General features: G+C 40.2%; 1 protein-coding gene across 6 annotated transcripts in view; it reads right to left on the reverse strand.

The window, feature by feature from the left end:
• Window positions 1-12,767: 12,767 nt before the first annotated feature.
• The window catches only part of RLIM (ring finger protein, LIM domain interacting), a 29,023-nt gene continuing 17,088 nt past the window's right edge, over window positions 12,768-24,702 (reverse strand). For all 6 annotated transcript variants that reach the window (XM_002763014.7, XM_008989510.5, XM_054251510.2 and 3 more), the window contains 3 exons: window positions 23,218-23,410; window positions 21,603-21,686; window positions 12,768-20,301 (listed from right to left, as the gene is read on the reverse strand). In XM_002763014.7, coding sequence (XP_002763060.1) covers window positions 18,692-20,301; window positions 21,603-21,686; window positions 23,218-23,386 — 1,863 coding nt within the window. In that variant the 5' untranslated portion in view covers window positions 23,387-23,410 and the 3' untranslated portion in view covers window positions 12,768-18,691. The remainder of the gene's footprint in view (window positions 20,302-21,602; window positions 21,687-23,217; window positions 23,411-24,702) is intronic.

Genomic DNA, 24,702 nt, shown 5'->3' on the forward strand with positions numbered 1-24,702 from the left:
TTCCTGTCTCACTCTGATAGCTCAACTTTTTTTTTTTAGTAGCCACACACCTAAATATATATTACTAAGGTAGATTTTCTTTTCTTTTCTTTTTTTTTTAGATTTCCTGGCAACTTTAAGATTTTCTTTCTTTTTCTTTCTCTCTCTTTCCTCCCTCCCTTTCTTCCTTATTTCCTCATTTTTTCTCCTTCCTTCCCTCCCTCTTTTTTTTCTCCCTCCCTCCCTCTCTCCCTCCTTCCTTGCTTCCCCTTCCTTCCTTCCCCTTCCTTCCCTCCCTCCCTCCCTCCCTCCCTCCCTCCCTCCTTCCCTCCTTCCCTCCTTCCCTCCTTCCCTCCTTCCCTCCTTCCCTCCTTCCCTCCTTCCCTCCTTCCCTCCTTCCCTCCTTCCTTCCTTCCTTCCTTCCTTCCTTCCTTCCTTCCTTCCTTCCTTCCTTCCTTCCTTCCTTCCTTCCTTCCTTCCCTCCCTCCCTCCCTCCCTCTCACTCTGTCACCCAGACTCATGGCCAGCTAATTTTTGTATTTTTGTAGAGATGGGGTTCCACCATGTTAACCAGGCTGATCTTGAATTTCTGACCTCAGGTGATCGCCCCACCTCGACCTCCCAAAGTGCTGGGATTACAGGCATGAGCCACCGTGCACGGCCCTAGGGTAGGTCTTCTAACCTGCCTCCTAACTTACTTTGTTTTATTTTTTGAGATGGAGTCTCACTCTGTCCCCTAGGCTGGAGTACAATGGCCCAATCTCTGTTCACTACAACCCCCACCTCCCAGGTTCAAGTGATTCTTCTGCCTCAGCCTCCCGCGTAGCTGGGATTACAGGCACCTGCCACCATGCCTGGCTAATTTTTATATTTTTAGTAGAGATGGGGTTTCACCATCTCTACTGGTCTCGAACTCCTGACCTCAAGTGATCTGCCCCTTGAGCCTCCCAAAGTGTTAAGATTACAGACATGAGCCACCATGCTGGGCCTCCACTCCATAACTCAGTTCTGGCTCAGTCATGTTCAAGATATCATAGAAGCTTCTTGCCTATTTCATGATCTCTGTTGAGAAATGGCCCACTCATTAGCTAGGCCTAGCAGTTCAAGTCCACTGCTGAACACTACATAGTACCACCTATTGAGATAGGCGGAAGATATTCCATGTATCTAAAGTGCCTGCAGAATATTCTGGTTCAGATATTTAACAAACAACTAGGAAAAACTAAAGCTCCAGAGACAGATTACGTCTAAAGATATAGATTTATGAGTCATTGGTGTAAACCATGGGGAAATTTCTTCTGTAATCAAAAGAAAAACAATTTTACTTAAAGGAACAATACTATGGGGTTGGAAAAGTTGAACAGTGTAGGAGAAGAATAAAGGGTCAAATAGTGCTTTTTTTCTCAGCTATGATCTCTGATGCGTAAAGTCTTGAAACATCCCACGCATGTTGAGAAAAAGTTAGCAGGGCTCTGTGTGGTGGATGACGTAATATGAGGAGGCGTTCCCTTTGCATGAATTGCCTCAGTGTTTTTTTTTTTTGCAGGGTATCTCTGACCTAGGAGTAGCTTCACTCATTTTAGAAGAACAAAGGAAAATCTCAGTTTAACTCAGACCTTGACATGCTGAATAAAAATAGAAGGTTCCTAGAAACAGTGTCTGAAAGGTTGGTAGTCTGGGCATGGTGGCTCATGCTTTCAATCCCAACACTTTGGAAGGCTGAGGCAGGAGGACTGCTTGAGACCAAGACTTAGGAGACCAGCTGGGACAACATAGTGAGCCCTTGTCGCTACTAAAAGTAAAAAAATAAAAAATAGTTAGGCATAGTGGTGTATGCCTGAAGTCCCAGCTACTTGGGAGGCTGAGGCAGGAGGATTGCTTGAGCCCAGGAGGTAAAGTCTGCAGTGAGCGATGATCCCATCATTGCACTCCAGCCTGGGCAACAGAGCAAGACACTACCTCAATAAAACATTTTCTAAAGATTCATAAAGGATACCTGGAGTCTGCTGTTCCTAGTAAAAAGGACCTCCAAATTATAGGCCCTCCAATTACAGGAGAAATTCTGGGTAAGATTCTGAGAGTCCCTGATTTCCAACAAGAGCTTTCTATGGACCTAAAATGTATACTTTTCACATTTTTTCCTTTCTCATTTTTTTCTGGCTGTATCCAAGCTTTCTTTTTTTGGCATCACTCAGCATGTATGGAACCTTTGTTGAGACACATGCACATTTTAAAAGAACCATTTTAAGACTTTTTTTGGTGTGTGTTCCAATTATCCTATTTCACCAGCACTTTTTTGTTTGGTTTTATGCCTGATACACATCTAATTGTTTGTCTATCTAGTTCCTGTTGTAGCCTCTAAATAGCAGCTAGATGTTGAGCAAAAAAGGTTACCATAGCAACAAGTGTTCAGCCATTGATTTGTTGCTTCACAGACAATTAGGTGTAATTCTAGTATACTTACCTAGTAAAGCAAGGACCTGTTATATGGGCTTTGTTTACTTCCTACTGTCTCACAATGGACAAGTATTATTCTAGAGCAACTATGTCTGTCTCCTTGCCTGTCTTCTTCACATAAACCTGGTAGAATTTCTTGGGTATCCAAAGACCATTGGCTAGATGTATCCATCTTTTTTTTTTCTTAAGAGACGGTCTTGCTCTGTTGCTCAGGCTGGAGTATAGTGGTGTGATCATAACTCACTACAGCCTCAAACTTCTGGGCTCAAGTGATTCTCCACCTCAGCTTCCCAGGTAGCTGGGATTACAGACGTGTGCCACTGAGGAAAGAGACCCAAGCATCTAAGATTACCTACTCTTGACTTCCACACTGTATTTCAATAGAAGTAAAGGCTGGTCAACTGGCACCTCCTTAATCACGTTTCTATAGATAGCAGGAATGGTATGGGGGAAGCTTTCCAGAAGGCATTTTTACTTAAACAATATCAAACCCCTACCCCATGCCTACTGCATGGACCAAGACCCTTTCACATGTAGTTTGTAAAACTGTAAACCCAAGAGCCTTTATGTATAATTTCTAAATCTGTAAACACAAGACCCTTTCGCGTGTAGTATCTAGAGTTGTAAGCCTATATAAAGGCATATCTTCTCTTTGTTAGAAGAGCTTGGCTGTTAGACAACTATGTTGCCTTGCACCAGGCCAAATAAATCACCCCTTCCTTCCTGGTTCGGTGTCCAAAAGGTCTGTTTCTCATGGCCATTCCTGCTTCACCATCACACTCAGCTATTTATTTCTTTGCAAAGACAAGGTCTTTCTATGCTACCCAGGCTAGTCTTGAACTCCTAGCCTCAAGTGATCCTTCCTCCTTGGCCTCCCAAATCACTGACATTACAGGTGTGAGCCACTGTGTCCAGCTTGTTTTCATCTTTATTGAAGCTGGTGTCCCAGTTCACACACTCAGTCTTTGAAAAATGTCTGAAAATCAGATGTACAGACCTCACAACCATTGGAGGTTGGTCCAGCCACCTCCTCCCATGCTGGGTAGTACTGCTTTTCTACCTTACTACTTATAGTTCAATGAAATGTCTCTACCACGAAAGTGTTAGGAAATTTACATATGTGATCTCTAAGCATCCCAACAAAGTAGGCATCATTATCCCCACTTTGCAGAATTGGTAAGTGGGAGACTCAGAGGAAGTGTGTTATCTAAAACCATACAGCTTGTAAAAGGACTGTGAATCTAAGTCTGACTGGCTCTTAAACCTTTGTTCTTTTCACTACAAATGTAGGTCCCCATTTCAACTCTCCATGGACCATCTGCTCAGTTGATTATTGCTCATTTCTGTAAAGGTCCTGGACCCTTATATTGCCTCTTAAGCAAAGTTCCTGGGGCCGTGTGTCCTTATCCAGACACATTCAAATAATTCAGTTGGATTTCCAGGTGAATAGATTTTTTGAAGGAGCAAAGATAAAGGGACATTTGAGGGGGTTGGGCAGGGAAGCCTCCAGGAGTTAACTTTCATAGGTTAGTGTCCTACATAAAACTAAGGTCCATATCATAGCAACTCAGGAGGCCAGTTTAAAACCAGTAGCTCTTTTCACACCAATTGAACTAGGGCCTCTTTGTTGCTTAGCCTGAGAAGACACCTCTGCAGATGAGTGAAGCTCCATGGGCACTCACCTACAGTCCTAAAAATCCCTAGACTTAGGCCAGGCGTAAGTTCACGCCTGTAATCCCAGATCACGCCTGTAATCCCAGCATTTTGGGAGGCCAAGGCAAGCAGATCACCTGAGGTCAGGAGTTCGAGTCCAGCCTGACCAACATGGAGAAACCCCATCTCTTATAAAAAAAAAAGTCCCTAGACTTTGCTGGGATCCAGAGGGAATGTGGCTATGAAATCACCATCAGATCCATCCCAACAATTAGTAGTGGCATGAAAGAGAGATGAGGCAAGACCGTAAGATGGACATACTCATCTAGACTAGAGAAGCAATGTATACTATCCTAACAAGCAGAAAAGGAGCTAATTTCCATGTAGCTTGACTTATGCTGTAGTCAGTAATTGTCTTTCCTTTAGCTCCCACAGCTTCCTCAGAACTTGTGCACCTATGTTTGAAGTCCAGAACTAAGAACCTAATCGCAAAGATTGGGATCCCATATCCTCACAATAACTGGAAATAGCTAATCCAATCTCCCATTTTTCTCTCAGGATGATTTGCAATGTAGACCTGCCTGGATCTAGGCATCTGGATTGGGTGATTGGACATACTAGCTGTTTCAAAATATATGTTAAATTTACTTGTTGAATTTAGCTTACCCATCAGTAAAATCAGTAACAAGTAAATAAATCACCAAGAGGCATCTAAAGGATTTGTATAATCAACTCTTTAAAAAATTAAGAAGTCAGCTGGCCCTTTTCTTCATTATGTGGGCAACACTGACCCCTACAGTTATTAGTGAAGAAACAAAACAACAATGCTGGACCAGTTATCAGGGAGAAGCTTGTTTTGTGTCATTTGTAATATTGGGTCCTATCTGAGAATTTTCTCAGTGATGGCAGAAAAAAGTCATACTGGTCAACCACGGTGGCTCATGCCTATAATCCTAGCACTTTGGGATGCCAAAGTGGAAGGACTACTTGAGCCCAGGAGTTTGAGAGCAGCCTGGGCAAAAGGGCAAGACCTTGTCTTACAAAGAGCCACATCATGGTTTATATGAATCTCACAAACTGAGTTTTTTAGGAAAGGAAGAAAACCTGGAAAGAGAAGTCACAAGCCTACAGCAAGGCAGAGCCATCTCAGGGTACTGTGTGCCCAGCTTCCCTGCACTTCCACTCGAGGAAAGAAAGGATAGGTATAGGAAAGTCTTCTGCTGTGGTGTCATGCAGTAGCTCTAGAGTCAGACCTATCTTCTAGCCCTGATTTTGCTGCTTAGTAGTAATTAGTAAGAGCACTTCACTCCTACAAATAAGACTCTCAAACAGTTTCTCATCTCAGAATAAAATTCCATCTCCCTTTCTTGGACTATTATAACCCTTATGAACTGGCCTCTGCCTTATCTTGTACTGGTTCCCCACTTCAACACTGCCCCCTTTCTTCCTTCCAAATAATGAGCTGAGCTCACTTCCTGGGGTTGGAAGGTTCTACCTTGATCTATTTATTCTGGTCTCAGCTTGTGATCACCTCCTCAGGTTTTCTCCAACCACCCTATCCCATCTCAATCACAATCACATCACCCCATTTTCTTTTCTTCCCAGCATTAAAGCATTATCTGAATTTGTATTTACAAAAATATTATGTCTCTCCCTATTAGAACGTAACCTTCATGATGGCAGGGGTTTTGGTCTTGTTGACCGCAGTACCCCTTGTACTTAGAACAGTGCTTGAGACAGATTCCAAGCATTTTTTTTTTTTTTTTGTAAAGACAGGATCTCACTGTATTGCATAGACTGGTCTTGAACTCCTGGCCTCAAGCAATCCTCCCACTTCACCCCCCGGCAGAGTGTTGGGATTAGAGGTGTGAGCCACTGGGCCCAGCTAAAATATTTTCTTGAATGATCAATACTGGCCATGGGACCTGAAGCATGTCACTTAACCTCTGATTCTGTTATAAAAAGCAAATATCCAACTGCCCCCAAATTGTTATGAACAGAACATAAGAGGACAAATGTAAAAAAGCCTGGAAGCTAATAAGTATTCAACACATTTTGGTATGTGACCTACTCATCAATCTGTAACCATCTCTCTACCTCCCTTGCCTTTCAAGGCCATGCTGTCAGTTCATGTTACCCTTTCAGTGGGAGCAAAGAGTTTGTAGTAGGGTGGTAGTGACTGGAGAGGGTGGGTGGTATAAATTGCAGCATACTTTCTTGTGCATCTCATGGTACCTCTTTAGAACAGTTATGGGTAGATGTTTGAGTCATCCACAAAGATGTCAGAGTCAGGAACCTAGCCCACTTATTTCTATGCTTTGGTTTATAAACTGGCATTTTTAAACAGGTATGAACCAATACCTTACAGGTTAAATGCTGGGCAGTTAACCTGTAAGGTATTAAAAATCAAACATACCGGCTGGGCGTGGTAGCTCACGCCTATAATCCCAGCACTTTGGGAAGCTGAAGCAGGTGGATCACCTGATGTCAGGAGTTCAAGACAAGCCTGGCCAACATGGCGAAACCTCATCTCTACTAAAAATACAAAAATTAGCTGGGTGTGGTGGTATGGGCCTGTAATCCCAGCGACTTGGGAGGCTGAGGCAGGAGAATCGCTTGAACCCAAGAGGTAGAGGTTGCAGTGAGCCAAAGATTGCACCACTGCACTCCAGCCTAGATGGCAGAGCGAGACTCTTTCAAATAACAGAAACAAACCAAAATCAAACATAACATTAATGATACTGAAAGGAATACCTTGGGGTGGGATGGAAGGAAAGAACAAAATGCCCTCTGCAGCTTTTTTGCCCGGTGGGTGGTTCTGACCTGTCTTTAAAAGACAGAGGGCCGGGTGCTGTAGCTCACTCCTATAATTCCAACACTTTGGGAGGCTGAGGCAGGCAGATCACCTAAGGTCAGGAGTTCGAGACAAGCCTGGCCAACATGGCAAAACCCTGTCTCTAGTAAAAATACAAAAATTAGCCAGGTGTGGTGGTGGGTGCTTGTAATTCCAGCTACTTGGGAGGCTGAGGCAGGAGAATCACTTGAACCTGGGAGGCAGAGGTTGCCGTGAGCCGATTGCGCCACTGCACTCCAGCCTGGGCAACAAGAGTGAAACTCCATCTCAAACAAACAAAAAAAGACAGAGAAGAGGTTCAGTCAGGGCCCATGTCTGTACAAGGGCTACTAAACGGCACCTACACTAAAATGAAGCTTGGAATGTAATTTCTATCTAGCAGATTAGACTGATTTTCCTGTTTAAATATATAGATGCTTCTGGCCCTCAAAAGTGGGAAAAGGAGATTAATTCAGATGCTGAAGAAGATAACTTCTCAGTGCCTACTGCAGCAAGAAAGAAAAAAAGACAGCTTCATTATTAGGGGGAGGTTTCTTTTCCAGCAGAGCAATTGGGTAGAATTTCGGCTTAGTTGCTGAGTTGGTCTCTCATTTTAGGAACAATCCTGTACCTTCGTGCTAACAAAGTCTCAGACACTGTTCTATTCTTTTCTTTCTTCCAGGAAAGGGCAGGGCAAGGCAAAACAGAATGAATGAATTTACCTGAATTTTTTGCCTTTAATCTAGATGGGGCTACACCCAAGATTCTTAAAAAAAAAAACAAAAAACAAAAAACCAACCAACCAAAAAAACGCTGAGTGATGTGCTTCTCTGGTATCTTCCAAGTAAACAGTTGGATTCATGTACTGGGGATAGGTTGGTGTCACCCACGCTAGAAACCAACATCTGGCCTCTACTACTAAGTAGGTTTTCAGATTATTTGGTTTGTTTTATATAGAGACAGGGTCTCACTATGTTGCCCAGGCTGGTCTCAAACTCCTGGCCTCAAGTGATCCTCCTGCCTCGGCCTCCCAAAGTGCTGGGATTATAGGCATGAGCCACCAATCTGGTTTTCAGATTCTTAAATACAAAGGCCACGGAAAGTGTTATGTTATACTCACACAGAAAGTATAAACCAAGTCAAACGAATCAGCTTTCTCCAAAACCTCAATTCCAAAGGCTCTTTCTTCAGAGGACTGTTAATATTTCACGCCATGTTGCCAAACAAAACAAAAAAAACTTTCAAGAATGGCATTAGAGACTTGGTGTTGGAAAATACTTGCTTTCATTCTGATCTGGTAGGCTTTATTCTCATATTGTCAACTTTTCTCCTTCCACCCCAGGAAAACTCACTTAAACACATGGTATCACTTAGTACTTAACTACAAAGTGAAAACAGATGGTAAATCCAGGTTAGCTGTTTCTAACAAATGCCAGGAATATTCAAATACAGCTATTTCAGATGAACTCCTTCAAAGTTATTTATTTGTATTATTTTAACATATATTAGGAACTGAATTAAGAGCAGCTCTCTGTAAAAGTTTGGGTGCTCATTCCTGCAATAAATATAACAACTGCTATTCATTGGCTGCTATATGATGCCGCAGTTGAGGTGAGCTTTCCTAACTTCTAATCACAGGATCCTCAGCCAGCTAAAATCTTTTGCTTTTGCTAATTCTTAACAGATTTCAAACTTTGGTAGGGAGGTTTTTTTTTGTTTTTGAGACAGAGTCTCACTCTGTTGTCCAGGCTAGAGGGTAGTGGCACAGTCCTATCTCACTGCACCCTCCACCTCCTGGGTTCAAGCAATTCTTCTGCCTCAGCCTCCCACGTAGTTGGAATTACAGGTGCAAGCCACCATGCTCGGCTAATTTTTTTATTTCTATTTTTTATTTTTAGTAGAGACTGGTTTCACCATGTTGGCCAGGCTGGTCTTGAACTCTGACTTCAGATGATCCACCCACATGCATTACATTTCTACTGGACAGTGCTGTTCTAGAGCATTTGGTGCATATAGAAGACAAACTGTGAATTTAAAAAAGTAGGTACATCACAGTGACCAACACTGTCCACTGAGAAACTCAGCAATATTTTAGACTTCAGGTCCACATCCTACCTAAGATACAGGGAAGAGAAACCTCAGACCAGCAGAATGCCTAGGAGGTATTAACCGTAGGAGCACAATACACATTTATCTTCTATTAGCTGAGGAAACAAACGAGATTCAGATGAGCCCTTATTCACCCATGAACTTTTACTCCTCAAATACTTACTAAATCTAGCAGTTACAACATATTTGAATGGAGGTGGATAATTCTAGTATATATATATTTCTTAAGATTTTGGTACTATTTTACCTACTTTGTTTTTGAGATGGAGTCTTGCTGTTTCCCAGGCTGGAGTGCAGTGGCGTGATCTCAGCTCACTGCAACCTCAGCCTCTTGGATTCAGGTGAATCTCCTGCCTCAGCCTCCTGAGTAGCTGGGACTACGTCACCTCGCCTGGCTAATTTTTTTTTTGAGACAGAGTTTCGCTCGTTACCCAGGCTGGAGTGCAATGGATGGATCTTGGCTCACTGCAACCTCCGCCTCCTGGGTTCAAGCAATTCTCCTGCCTCAGCCTCCCCAGTAGCTGGGACTACAGGCATGCGCCCCCATGCCCAGCTAATTTTTCTATTTTTAGTAGAGACGGAGTTTCACCTTGTTGACCACGATGGTCTCGATCTCTTGACCTCGTGATCCACCCGCCTTGGCCTTCCAAAGTGCTGGGATTATAGGCGTAAGCCACCATGCCCGGCCTAATTTTTTGAATTTTTAGTAACAGACGGAGTTTCACCATGTTAGCCAGGCGGGTCTCAAACTCCTGACCTCATGTGATCCACTCACCTCAGCCTCCCAAAGTGCGAAGATTACAGTCCTAAGCCACCGTGCCCAGCCTATTTACACATCTCGCTAAATGCTGGCTCCTTGTGGGTGGGGATTGTCTTTCTCCCTGTGCTTCAAATGTTGAATGTGCCGTAATAATCTTTTCAAAGTACTACCCTCAGCAGCCATTTACTTACTCTAAATACTATTAAATTATTTGGAAATGCCTTGTTTGCTATTGCTTTTAGAGTGCATAGTACATTCCTGAATATGCTTAAGGATGGCAAATCTCCATTCATCTGGAAAAAATGATAATTCTTGGAAACAGCAAATTCATAGGGTAGCAAATAAAGCGAACAAACCCAATAGGGTTGCTTTTTGCAGTGGTTCATAAAATTGTTTCTAAAAGCTATTTAAATGAGTTCCAAATATCTTCTCAGCAATAACATTCCTGGAATACTGATGGCTGGCCAAGGCAACTAACTTTAAACTTGCATGCCAATAAGCTGGTTGGCATATATATGTGTGTGTGTGTGTGTATACATGTGTGTGTGTGTATACATATGTATGTGTGTGTGCACATATATATACATATGTGTATATATTTATATTATGTTTTGAGACAGAGTCTTGCTCTGTTGCCAGGCTGGAGTGTAGTGGCATGATCTCGGCTCACTGCAACCTCTGCCTCCTGGGTTCAAGCGATTCTTTTGCCTCAACCTCCCAAGTAGCTGGGACTACAGGCCCACACCACCACACTCAGCTAATTTTTGTACTTTTAGTAGAGGCGGGGTTTCATCATGTTGGCCAAGATGGTCTCTATCTCTTGACCTCATGATCCGCCTGCCTCGGCCTCCCAAATTGTTGGGATTACAGGTGTGACCCATCACGCCTGGCTGGGCATATTTTTTAAAAGCTGTAATTCGAATCTTTCTACTCATGTTTCAAATTACCATAATTGGAGCCGACCAAGAGCACATGTAATCAGGGGCTGAGATGACCATTTAACAATTCCCCAAATTTTTATTCCAGCATGTTTTCAGACTGTATCCAACAGCTTGATACAATTTGCCCTAGGGTTGATTACAAAGTACACTTAACCTGCTAAAATGACAGTTCATGTTGTTCATAGTGCTAAGGCGTATCTGGTAATGCCCAGTGTTATACTGAATTTACAGTATATTACGATTAATCCTCCAAAAAAAAAAAAAAAAAAAGATTTGTGGACGGGCCCAGTGGCACACACCTGTAATCCCAGCATTTTGGGAGGCCGAGGCGGAAGAATCATGAGGTCAGGAGTTCAAGACCAGCCTGGCCAACATGCTGAAACCCTGTCTCCACTAAAAATACAAAACTTAGCAGAGCCTGGTGGCGGGTACCTGTAATTCCAGCTACTTGGGAAGCTGAGGCAAGAGAATTGTTTGAACCCGGGAGGTAGAGATAGCAGTGAGCCGAGATTGTGCCATTGTACTCCAGCCTGGGCAACAGGGTGAGACTCCATCTCAAAAAGAAAGAAAAAAAAAAGATTTGGCCTTTTAGGTTTTTCTTGGCAAACCAGCCAAACCTGATGTTTACTCTAAGAAATCATACCTCATAAGCAATATAGTCTAGGGCTTGGGATAAATATTAAGAAACAAATTAGAAGTCCTATTAGTAGTGGGATTAAGAGCACAGGGAAGTTTATAGCACAGGGAAGATAAACTGCATCAAAGATGAGTACAAATAATCTGCTACTTACATGTGACCTGGGCAAATTACCAAACATCTGTATCTCAGTTGTATGGGTGGCATACTTTCACCTCACAGTCACTGTGATGATTAAATAATTTATATAGAGTACTTAATCCCTGACATCAATCAGAAAAGTTTAGCAAATTTTTTTTTTTTAAGTTTAGCAAATTTAAATATAGTTATTAGTAATCCACACAAGGCCTTATAGTTGTCTTGTCTAAATTCAAAGATCTCAAAGAAACTGGACCCTTGCTTTCTTAATTTATAAAATGACCATTAAGAGTAGTTTATAATCCACCCAGATTTATTGAATCCTCTCTTCTAGTATCTGGGGCCTTTTTTTTTTTTAAAGACAGGGTTTCTTTTTGTCACCCAGGCTTGAGTGCAACAGCGTGATCACAGCTCACTGCAGCCCTGACCTCCCGGGCTCAAGTGATTCTACCACCTCAGCCTCCCGAGTAGCTGGGACCACAGCCGTGCACCACCAAGCTTGACTAATTTGTCTGGATCCTTTTCACTGGCCTAAGATGCCTGTGCTTTGGCTTCATTGTCTAGAGCACAAACTTTTTGGTGGTGGTATTGAGTTTCAAATAATACAATCATGAATGACACTAAACATAAAACCCTGGAAAGGCCATGAGATAAAGAGCTGACCACATCAAAACTATCCTGAGAAACTGAGTTATGATGCCAATGAGAGATAGCTCTGCAGGCACCAGAGGAAATGAAAGTATAATAAAATTCACCAGCTATCACAATGTGATAATTTACTTGAAACAAGGACATGTTAGTGGCTTGAGCAATGTAAGTTTAAGAGGTTAAAGACAGAAATGGAAGACAGAAGTACAAGCACATGGGCACACCTACAAGTTTTTGGATATATAGGGGGCAAGTAAGGGAGTGGGTAGAGCAATGGCGAGAATACAAGAAACAACAAAGATATGCCTACTTGAAATGTCATTCACATAAATCTTCCCAGGATTCTTGTATCGGAATATACTTTAATCTTTTATTTTACCACTCAACGATTAAGCCATTCAACTACACAACACAGATAAAATGGAAGTTATAACACATAAACCAGTACCTGCCCACACTCATAGCAGTGAGGGGATTAAAAATCAAGGTTGCACTGTAATTCTATTTGATTCTAAAAACAAAGTCTATTTGACATTGGTTTGAAGCAACAGACCCTTTATAGCAGATTCCCCCTTAAAAAAAAAAACCCAAGGAGAGATGATCAAGCACAAATGACCACTTCATGCATTTTATTGATAGTCTATATTTTAAATCTGCAATATGACATCTTACATAGGGAAAAAGCTTCTTCCTAAAAGATAACTATTAATAATCAAACCAGCTTTAATATGATTGACCTTTCAAGGTCTTGTTTTGCATTAAACAAGTTAACTTTTAGCAGGTGTAAAGCACTGTACAAAAGAAAACTGTGTACATTCTCAAAATTTAATACAGGGCTTCCCAACCAGGAGTCTGCTGGATAGATATTGAAGGGTGTTATATTCAGGTTTAAATTGAAAGAAAATGAGAAACCAGATAAAGCAAGCCAACCAAATAAACTTTACTTTGTGCTCCTCTCTGCTTTTTTCTGAGGCTCTCCCAGAGGTCAGGAAGCCCTGGCGTAACAATCACTTTAGTTTTTACAGAACATACATCTATGTGCTTTGTGTCCAAAGACATAAAGGCAGCCTTTGTTATTGTTTCCCCCTCCAAATCCCTTCAGGTTTTTATAAACTTCAGAAAGCTTTCCAAGATTGATGCCCTGTTCTTTGTATGAATCCAAGTAAAGAACTATACCAAAGTAGCTCTTCCTGGGAGAAGACAAAACAGGCACAGATACATCACCAGGCCAACTGCGTACCTACTCAACTTGATACCTGATCACATGGCCCTACATCCTTAAAAGCAGCACCAGGGACAAATGGATCTATCAAGAGGTAAAATTCAAACACTGGACAGTTGTAACACATACAAACCAGTTAAAAGAACATTAGTAATGGGGCACTAAATAGAGTTAAGGCTGGGCAGCTGGTTCAACCATACCTTGGTATTGAAATAATTCTGCAAGATGAGGAACTTCTAGAGGAACCTTGAAATAAAGAGGCACCGTGGTATGACAGGGTTCACCTTCACTGTATGTCTTTAAGATATCTACTACTCAACCCAACTAACCATAATGCAGCTTATGGAACTTTAATAAACAAATCCTAATAAAAACTAAGTATCTCACTAACTTTTAGAGTGTTAGAGGATATGCCTATTTTCTTCAGATTTGATCAAGACATGAGAATTACAAAACCAATACAAACTGTTCTGTGATTACCACTTGACAATTCTGACCCTGTTAAACATCTCAATTCTATGCTGTAGCCTTTAACATACAAACTGGGGCTACTTAAATGAGATCACTCACTTGTTAGAGGAGTATCAAGTATCTTAGAACTGTTCCAGTTAAGGAAAATAATTCTTAATCTCATAATGCTAAAATTTTTTACAGGGCAGGTACTTAACAGCTGTTTTAGTTGAATAAAAAATCTGATTTAAGAATAAGTGAGGCTGGGCCCAGTGGGTCATGCCTATAATCCCAGGACTTTGGGAGGCTGAGGCAGGTGGATTGCCTGAGCCCAGTTCAAGACCAGCCTGGACAACATGGCGAAACCCCATCTCCACAAAAAATTAGCCAATGTGGCGCATGCCTGTAGTCCCAGTTACTAGGAAGGCTGAGGTGGGAGAATCACCTGAGCATAAGAAGTCCAGGCTGTAGTGAGCCGTGACCATGCCACTGCACTCCAGCCTGGGTGACAGAGCAAGACCCTGTCTCAAAAAAGTAAAAAATAAAATAAAAATAAATAAGTGACATACTAGTTCCTCGGATCTTGCATTTTTCCAAATGAAGTATGTTGTCAATTTACATTTTTCATGTTTTTTCAAAAGCACACAATTTACTAGTTAACTCAATTAATTACAATACTGTTATTGATTATAAACATACTGAAGAATTAAAGGAAAAAAAAATACCTGACACTTTAACATGTGTCTTAACAATCTTGCATACTAAGGTACAGAATACTTCAGAAAGTAACAATCAGCATAGTCTTATAAGACTAGGAGAATAAAAGTGCCCTGCAAACATGGCTTCTATGTACTTAATATGGTAAAACATGTGACAGGGAAGCCTGTAAGGTAAAACTTAAAAAAAATCAAATAAGGCAGATTATATTTTTTTGTTCACAAAAGAACAAAGAAAAAAAGGGGAAAAATAGAAACATTCTCAATCTTTAAAAGAAAATATATTAACAACCACAAGGTGCCACCGTATTTTAGCAAGCTGTAAAAACGGCCTTTTAAGAGAAATTTCGCAATCTTTACCTCCCAATTATATGGATATTTTGGGAAATAACTGAAAATCATGGCTGATGCTTGACCCATTGCATGTCATGGACACTTGGGAAGCAGGTAGTTAAATACAAAGCATATTATGTGATAAACCTCATAAATATAATTTGAGACACTGACACTAGGAGAGAACACTTGGCACAGAAAAGACATGTTATTCCAGGGGAGGAGGACACATTACTTGAGGCAACACAGCCAGCCAGTTTCCTAATCTTAAGGTTTGGATGAATTCCAAAAATCACGTTTTTAAAAAGTGTGTGTGTGTACACACACATATTTTATTTCCTGGTACTAAAAATTTTCTTATGAACTATACAATTAACTACATTCCAACACTAATGTGAACACTTTTCTCAATCCCCACCTCCATTAACACCATTGAGGTATAACTAATATGTTTAGAGCAAATATTCCAAATTAACAAGGTCGCTCATCTTCTATATTGTTGATACAAAGTCTGCCAACGTTTAACTTAACTTGCTCTATTTTGTTTCTAATAGTACTAATAAACCTCAACTTTGGCCAGGTGTGGTGGCTCACGCCTGTATTACCAGCACTTTGAAAGGCTGAGACAGGCAGTGAGGTCAAGAGTTCAAGACCAGCCTGGCCAATATGGTGAACCCCCCAACTCTACTAAAAATAAAAAATTAGCCAGGTGTGGTGGCATGTGCCAGTAGTCCCAGCTACTCAGGAGGCTGAGGCAGAACTGCCTGAACCCAGGAGGCAGGGGTTGCAGTGATCTGAGATTGCTCCATTGCACTTCAGCCTGGGCAACCAAGTGAGACTCTGTCTCAATAAAAACAAATAAACAAATAAAAAACCTCAACTTTGTCAGCTGCTCAGAATTAAAACACTTCAAAGGTTTCAGACTAGTAAGTGAATTTTTAAAAATATCTGAGATATTCAAGAAAATTCAGGTTTTGGTACTTTTCCGTATGCTTTGAATGATGTAAACGCCCAACATTGTTTATCTTTGTACCTATTACTGCATGAAGTTCAAAGTAAGTCTTAAAGACAGTTTTCTGTACTTAAGAAAAAGTGCAAAGATAGAAAATGAAATGTAAAGTGTTTTGCAACAAATGCTCCCTCGAGAATAGGTGTTTGGATGTTGGTGGGGAAAAATGATTTTTGTTCTCCACTGTAATCTGACACCTACGAATGACCTTGTCGTCAATGTCCACAACGCTAGTATCATGGACAATGCAAAATAAAAAATTAAGTAGCAAATTCCACTGAAATACTTGTATTCATTCTATACAATCAAATGCAAATTAATGAGTGCTATTGAAAAAGGTGTTCACATGCACATGTCCAATATGTGCATTCCACTGAAGGCTAAAAACTTAAAATTCTATTTCCAGTGTTTATGAATAGCTTCAATACCTACATTCATAACCAGCATTCTGCCTGAATTACCTCTTACTTTAATATTTCACAAATGAGTAGTACATCTTGGGAGGTTAGAAGGTACCTGTTGTCAATACCTTTCTCTTATGCTTATAATGTGCTGCAATTGTTTTAAAACTATTTAAAATGAACACCCCTATAATAATGGAATACTTTAAGCCAAGAAGAAAATTGATTTTTTTAGCCAATCAAGACTACCCTGCAGGTCTGAAAACCGTAGATTACATCCTTGGGAAAGGAGAAAAGGAGGCTCACAAATATAAAGGAATCCTGACTTTTACATGGACAATTTTTTAAAAAAGATAAAATGTATTACATAAGCGCCATAAACAGTGAAATCTGCTTATATTAAAAAAAATAAGTGAAGCTTTGTTTGGACATTATTTCCTTGCAAGAGCAGTACATATCCTTAGTAAACAACTACCATATTTACAAGCTAATTTCCTTGATACTTAGGTAGGATGGAAAGCCAGAAGAAATCACAAAAGAGTAAGCTTTGAAATAATCTTTTCAGCTAAGTTGGTAACAGTGAAGGTAGCCAGACAATTCCTACAGCAGACTTGTTTATTTTATAGAGTATTTGACTACATCTGGGTAGCTAGTTTGCTCTGTTAAAGGCCAAGGACATGTTCAATCCCTATTTTGGCCTGTTAGCTTTTCCCAGAAGAACAATTATCTGCTTCATAGTCATTTAAATCCTAATCCCAACTAGTCTCAAAAAAGAAATTAGGCAAGAGGACTGGGGTTTTCATGAAGTTACTCTTGCTACTAAGAAACCAACATAAAGTGCATGTCCATAGATAGCAAGCCAGCAGTCTCATTTTCAAATACGGGCAGCACAATAAAATCTGAATTTAAAAGAACTCAACATGATTCACTTTCAAAAAAGGATAAAAATCCCTTAATCTTTAACTGTTCTTTAAATTTGAGGTGTTAGGCCTGTGTTAGAGATAGCTGAAATATTATCAAGTGTGCACTGGTACCTTAAATGATAAATCTCGAAAACACCACAAATTCGAGACTTTCCTATTAGCACACACGTGTACCAACTGCAATTCATATGCTAAAAGTGGTTTTATAGTCTCTTTTCTCCAGCTTTTTATTTTTGAGGAGCAGACTTGTAAAAACATCAATTTAACTTGTGCTAGGTGGTAGTGGTTTGTTTTTCTTAAACCAAAACTCTGCCAAACTTGCTGATCTTTTGCTTCATCTACTCAGGTAGAATACCAGGTCAAGCTGCTGTGGCTGCTCTCACCATATGAAACCAGTTTGTGTCCGCATTATTACTGTCTTCAGGAAAACTTTAAATTCTCCAGAGTTTTCTTTACTCCTCCCATCTTTCACTTCTTGCCTAAATCCAAGTTAAATTATACAGTTTCCAATGGTCTTCAATGCACTTTGATTCTGCACTGTCCTATCCTTTGCATGTCACAGTAGCTGTTCACATACATTAAATATTATAGATATGTTCTGCTCTTGACATCTACACACTTACAAAAGCAGCTTTGTACTTTGTTTGGTGTGTTTGTTACTATGTTGGCTCACAAAAAGCAGTTTCCTCAGTTCTAAGCATGGTACTTTACAATTTTTAATGCAATCATACAACAGTGCATTGGAAAAAAGTACTGAGCCTCTACAAAATAGCTTTACATTTTTAAACAAATGAATGTGATTTTTTTCACTTACACAAGCATAGGCTTTTTAATATTTCCACAAGATAAATATCTCAATTAAACTATAAGCTCACTCTACAGTGTGCCACAGTGATGGGCTTAGGAGACAGTTATACACTTAGATCCTAACCTTAGTGTTATTTACACTGACATGTCCAGTATCACCAACTCTGAAAGGTGAACAAACAATATTCAGAATGCCGCTGAATTTGTGTCAACTAATAACCGGGAATGGTATAGCTTTAATTACTTATGAGACACATACTGTAACTTAGTCTAAACTGGTAATTTCCTTCACCCTTCTCTCCTATGGCGTGGAAAAATTTAAAGATCAACATGAAACAGATAGGAGCCATTGCTAAGGCAGATTTTTTTAAGATAACAAAGGAAAAATTAACAAGTATAATGATAAATTATCAGTAACAGTGATGTTACCAATTTAACTGGTATGGAAATCAGATTTTTAGGTCCTAAAACGTGGCTTTTAAAATATTTCCTTTAAATATTCCTTTTATTCTGGAACAAAAACTGGAGAAAGGACAACGATTCCTTCAGAAAGCAATGACTCAATTCAGGTTGTTACTTTACATTTAAGTACCACTCAAAAAGTGGACATAAAAGCAAGTGATTCCTGTTTGCCCATCACTATATCAGCTACATAGCTGAGAGTTCAGATCTTAATTACACAACACTTTCTCTGTTACCAGAAGCTAAGACTGCTCTGCGACAAATAGGACAGGTAGAATTCTCAGATAACCAGCGATCGATGCAGTGGACATGGTACTCATGGGAACAAGGTAGTTTACGAAGTTTGTTGCCTTCTGTATATTCTGTAATGCAAACACTACAGGTTTTTAATGCATCATTTTCACCAAAACTTCTCATTGCCAAGTTGTCAATCTGTTCTTTGGTGAGTCCTCTAGGTTGGTCATCATCATCCTCATTTAAGAGGAAAAACTGAGCCAAGCTAAGGAAGGGCAAAGAGCCACTTTCATCAAATGTGACGGGGGCCCTATGTCGACCCTCTCGCCTGGCACCTGATGAGCCTGATGATGAGCTTCCTTCATTACTGCCTTCAAATAAATCTGAGCTAGTTTCTGAACTTTCACCACTGGAACTGGAACTAGGACTAGAACTTGAACTGGAACTTGAACTGGAACTGGAACTTGAACTGGAACCAGAACTACTACCACCACCAGAACCCCCTCTCCCACTCCGTGACTCTGACCTTTCTGTATTTCGATTTGGGACTGAGCCACTAGGCTCTGAGTCACTATCACTGTACATAAAATAGCTTAACTCACCAAAACCTGTCATTATCTGCCTTAACATGGTCTGAATTGCAACAGATGTAGTCTCACTTAAACCAGTATTTAAGATTCTACGGATAGGAATTCTGATGGTACTGACATAGGTTCTCACACCTGCCCGCTCAGAACGTGAAAATGTACGCCTAAAACCTCCTCGTTCACTTTCATAAGTGACAGTATTGTTTGGCGTCTGAGACCTAGACCGAGTTCTGCTGGCTATGCTATCTCTCTGCCGATATTCTCCAGGACGAACTCTTCTTACTTGAAGATCAAGGACTATGGTTGGCGGTCTCTGTCCTGATCCCGTAGATTCACCACTGGCAGCTGTGTCTGAAGAACCTGCTCCTTGAGAGGGATTTCTTGTTCCAGAAGCTGCAAAAAGACCTCTACTTAGCAACTCAGGCCCAGATATTTGCTGTCTCAATGTCACATGGTGCCGGGTTCTAGAACTTCCCTCTGTCTCGTTTACCAATGGATGTTCAAAAGTCTGAGATGAGATACTATGATGAGATCTTCGTGGAATTTCACTCATCGGATGCAGAGGTGACCTACTTCTCTCAGCTCTTGCTCTGGTTCTCCGATGGTCTGGGCTCCTGCTTCTTGCCCTCCTCTGACCTCTGGTAGGTGGGACTTCTGTTAATGTTTCAGTTGAATTTCGTTCTGATCTAGATGGCCTTGCAGATGTTGGTTCAGATCGTGGGTTTTCCACTTGCCTTTGGCTGTTGTTTTCCACATTTTCTCCACTAGAACGTCTTGCAGATGGCTCATTTTCATTCTCTGAATTTTGGCTCCCATTATTACGGTTAACATTTATCTCTAAACTGAATCTGAAATCACCACTGTTTGGATTAGTCCGGCTCACTGCTCTCCACGATTGGTTTCCTCTTTGCCCACTTCTTGTTGTATTTCCAGTTTGTCTGACAGAGTTAAGCCAGTCTATTATAGAGTCACCATTAGACACATCATCTGAAGAGTCTCCTCCTGTTCAAAAGAAAGGAGGGGGAGAGGGAGAAAAAGGAACTACTAAAATGAGGACAATCATATAATAAGTGCTCTGAAACTCTGCATTAAAGACCTTAAAAATTCTGAACACATTTCACAATTACGGATTTTTACAAACTACACTGCTCAAATTTATACTTATTTGGCAAAAATATTCTAATTCCATTTGAAAAAAGCAAACTATAGTAGAGAAATTTAGAGAATTATTTGATTTTTAAAGGGAATCTGGAGGATGTCTATTTTCAGTATTTTATCATATACAGAGCTAAGCATACCACTGTGGGATGGTCAGAAGACATTTTTTCAGCCCTCTGCCAAAACACTAATGTAATCAAACTAGGTAAGGAAACAGTGGTTAACAAACAGTCATATTTAGTTCAAGCTACATTTTTGTCAAGTTTTCATTACTTCTAGGCTTTTGACTTATGTGTCTTTGATAACACTTGAGGTTGTTTCAAAATACAGGACTATTGTAGCCACAGCAAAAATATAAACAAAATTTACAGGTTTAAAAGCACTTGAATATTTCTTAGTATTACCAAGATTTTCAATGGACATGATATTAAATATCAGATCAAATAAGTAGTCTGCACTTTGGATAGCATATATAATGGCATGTTCAAGAACCAAATTATTATCGTAGCCTCTGAAGTTACACAATCAAAATCCCTACTTGACACTGGGAGGGAAACACCAGACCTGAGGTTAGAGCAGGATTTCTCAACAGTGGCACTACTGACATTTCAAGCCAGTTAATTCTTTGTCATGGGGCTACGTTGTGCATTAAGGCACGTCAGGATGTTTGGCAGCATTTCTGCCCTCTACACACTAGACGCCTGTGGCAGATTCCCAGTTGTGTCAACCAAAAGTGTCTCTGGACGTTGCCAATGTCCCATATGGGGCAAAATTACATCTCATTAGGAACCACTGGGTTTAGACAACTTTTTTTTTTTTGCTGGTGAAAAAGTTCACATTTATAAAAAAGGAAGTAAGTAGGAATACATTTCAATGGAGGTAGAAAACAAACAAAGAAAATCACATTTAAATAGGCCATTTCTCATGGTGTCCCAATTAACACAAACATCACAAAGGTTAACGCAGAAAAAAAAATGCTGATATTATCACTAAATACCAAGAAAATGCCAGTTTTCTTTTCATGAGCAGTTACTTAGGATCAAATTAATTTGTATCAAATCTGGATGACTTTGGCTGACATTTACTACTACAAAGTTCCTATCATTCCATCGTCTATCCACCTCCCCACCAAAACCAAAATATACCTCTATTTTCATCTGAGTTTTGTGGTGGTGGGCCTTCTTTAATTTGCTGTAGTCTTCTCAGCAACTCTTCCTCAGTACTTTCACCTGAAATTTAATACCACAGGGCAAAGATGACATTAGGGGAATGACAATCAAATACTTTATCAGTGACTCACAGTAATCTAACACAAGATGATTATTGTAAAAATATTTTTAAAAGTTAAGAGAAAACTTAAAAAAAAAAAAAAAACCCAAAAGCCAGTAGCTCCCAGCTCTCTGAGAGAAAAACAGAAATGAGTAGGACCTGGGAAAAATTCACTTCTCTGGAAATATATTACAAGCAATTTACAAAGTTCTTTTGCATATAACATCTAACTTAAAAACTGCAACTCTTATAACTCGATCAAGACAGTAAAAAAGAAAATAAAAACTGTAATTCTAGGCTGGGCGCAGTGGCTTATGCTTGTAATTCCACCACTTTGGAGGCCAAGGTGGGTGGATCGCTGGAGGCCAGGAGTTTCGAGACCAGCCTGGCCAACATAGTGAAATCCCATCTCTACTAAAAATACAAAAATTAGCCAGGCATGGTGGTGGGCGCCTATAATCCCAGCTGCTTGGGAGGCTGAGGCAGGAGAATCGCTTGAATCCGGGAGGCGAAGGTTGCAGTGAGCTGAGATTGCACCACTGCACTCCAGCCTGGGTGATAGAGTGAGACTCCGCCTCAAAAAAAAAAAAAAAAGCAATTCTAAGCTGGGTGTACAGTGGTACTGCATCTGTAGTCCCAGCTACTCAGAAGATTGAGGTAGAAGAATCCCTTGAGTCCAGCCTGGGCAACATAATGAGACCCTGTCTCAAAAATAAATAAATAATTTTTAAGAATTGTAGCTTTGAGAGGTAGATATTATTGTCTGCATTTTAAAATGAAGAAACAGATTGAGTGACAGACTGGCTTGCCAGAAGCCACACCAACAGCAGAGCCAGAACTCCAACTAAGGCATTCTGATTCGAGTCTGGTATTGTTGGCTCAAAACACAACCCCCCTTCTCTTAAAAGTAATGCTAAAACCTTACCTTTTAAAACCTAAGTAATTACTCAAAGTAAGTAGAATTAAAGGGAATGAAGAGGAAGACAGATACTGAGTTTTAACTAGAATCAAATGGGACTTAGTGGGGTAAAAGATAATAATTAAGCAGAAACTTCTAATTGCTATGTTATCCAAGGCTAGCTTTGGAGGATTACAACAGGAACATATTCAGAAAATCAGAGATAAAATATAATAAGTCTTTCCTAAAAACTAAGTTCCCATTAGTTATTTCACACTTGTATTCGTATCTAGTAAGTTAAACATATAAAGCCAACTAAGAACAAAAATATTCAGCTCCATTCCTTTCAATTCAGTTCACTAAAAATTCATATTATAATGCATAAGTTAAAAATCTCTCTGATATAGTGTAATTTCAAAGATGAGTAAATACAATCAGGTAGTAGATACAGCAATAAATGTCATTCCATATCCCTGATATTAAATAATCCTATTTCATAATGGCTAAAGAAACAGATTTTTGAAATAGGTTCAAGTATTATTTTTTAAATTGGCAATTTACATTTATAAATCCTTAAATATATGTAAGCATACCTGGGGTGCCTAGCAAATTGTTATCTCTCATAAGCCTATAATCTTCTTCACTCAGGTTATTTACAAACTGATAGAAAGCTTCTTCCCGATCCAATCGGTCCATCTGACTTCTGCGCTGTGCTGCAGACTGATCACTACTTCCTTTGTCGTTAGAATCTGTGTTTTCCATATTGATGTACAAGTGAAAAATTATCTAAAAAGAGAAAGGAGACTAATCTTGAACATAAAAGTTACTGTGTATTCTATACGACAGTTTTAATTATGTGAAAATCCAGAATGTAGGTCTAGCCATGGATTTTCAGACCTCAAACAAATGAAATTTCCTAACAAAAACTCCTGAAAAGCTCTGTTACATTAAGAGTAGGTCAGGCCAGGCACAGTGGCTCACGCCTGTAATCCCAGCACTTTGGGAGGCCAAGGTGGGCGGATCATGAGGTCAGGAGATTGAGACCATCCTGGCCAACATGGTGAAACCCTGTCTCTACTAAAATACAAAAAATTAGCTGGGTGTGGTGGTGTATGCCTGTAGTCCCAGCTACACAGGAGGCTGAGGCAGGGGAATCACTCAAACCCCCCGGGATTAAGTTTGCAGTGAGCCGAGATCGTGCCACTGCACTCCAGAATGGCGACAGAGCAAAATGCTGTCTCAAAAAAAAAAGTAGGTCAACGGTTAGCAAACTACAGCCTTTGAGCTAGACAGGGCTGGCACACTAAAGCCCTTGGGCCAAATCCAGCCATTTTTTTTTTTTTTTGAGATGGAGTCTTGCTCTGTCACTGAGGCTAGAGTGCAGTGCTGTGATCTAGGCTCACTGAAACCTCTGCCTTCTGGGTTCAAGTGACTCTCCTGCCTCAGCCTCCCGAGTAGCTGGGATTACAGGCACCTACCACCATGCCCAGCTAATTTTTGTATTGTTAGTAAAGACAGGGTTTCACCATGTTGGCCAGTCTGGTCTCCAACTCTTGACCTCAAGTGTCATTACCTCAACCTCCCAAAGTGCTTTACAGGTGTGAGCCACTGCACCCAGCCTCATGCTATATATTTTTATTCTCCTTGCAAACTAAGAATGGTTTTTAGAGATTATTTTATGACATATGAAAATATAATGAAATTCACATTTTAGTGTTCATAAAGTTTTATTGGAATACAGCCATACACATTCATTTATATGCTATCTATGGCTGCTTTTGTGCTATATTGGCAGACTTGAGAAGTTGTGACAGACTGTATGTGGCACTCTCATTGCTTTGCACTGCTGCTCTGTGCACTCTAAGTTGCAGTGATGTAGTTGTAACTTATAACAGCATTTCAAGCGCCATCATACTGTAACATTAAAAAAACTGAGTACATGCTCATCATCTCAAATGAAGAGAAAAGTGGACTCTGGATGTCACGCTTAAAGGTGCAGTAGAGGATGGATTTTTCAAAAATCAGATTAGATGGCAAAGAATGCATGATTATGCAAAAAAGACACTACATACTAAACA

Source organism: Callithrix jacchus, chromosome X, assembly GCF_049354715.1.
Source record: "Callithrix jacchus isolate 240 chromosome X, calJac240_pri, whole genome shotgun sequence".
Taxonomy (NCBI): domain Eukaryota; kingdom Metazoa; phylum Chordata; class Mammalia; order Primates; family Cebidae; genus Callithrix; species Callithrix jacchus.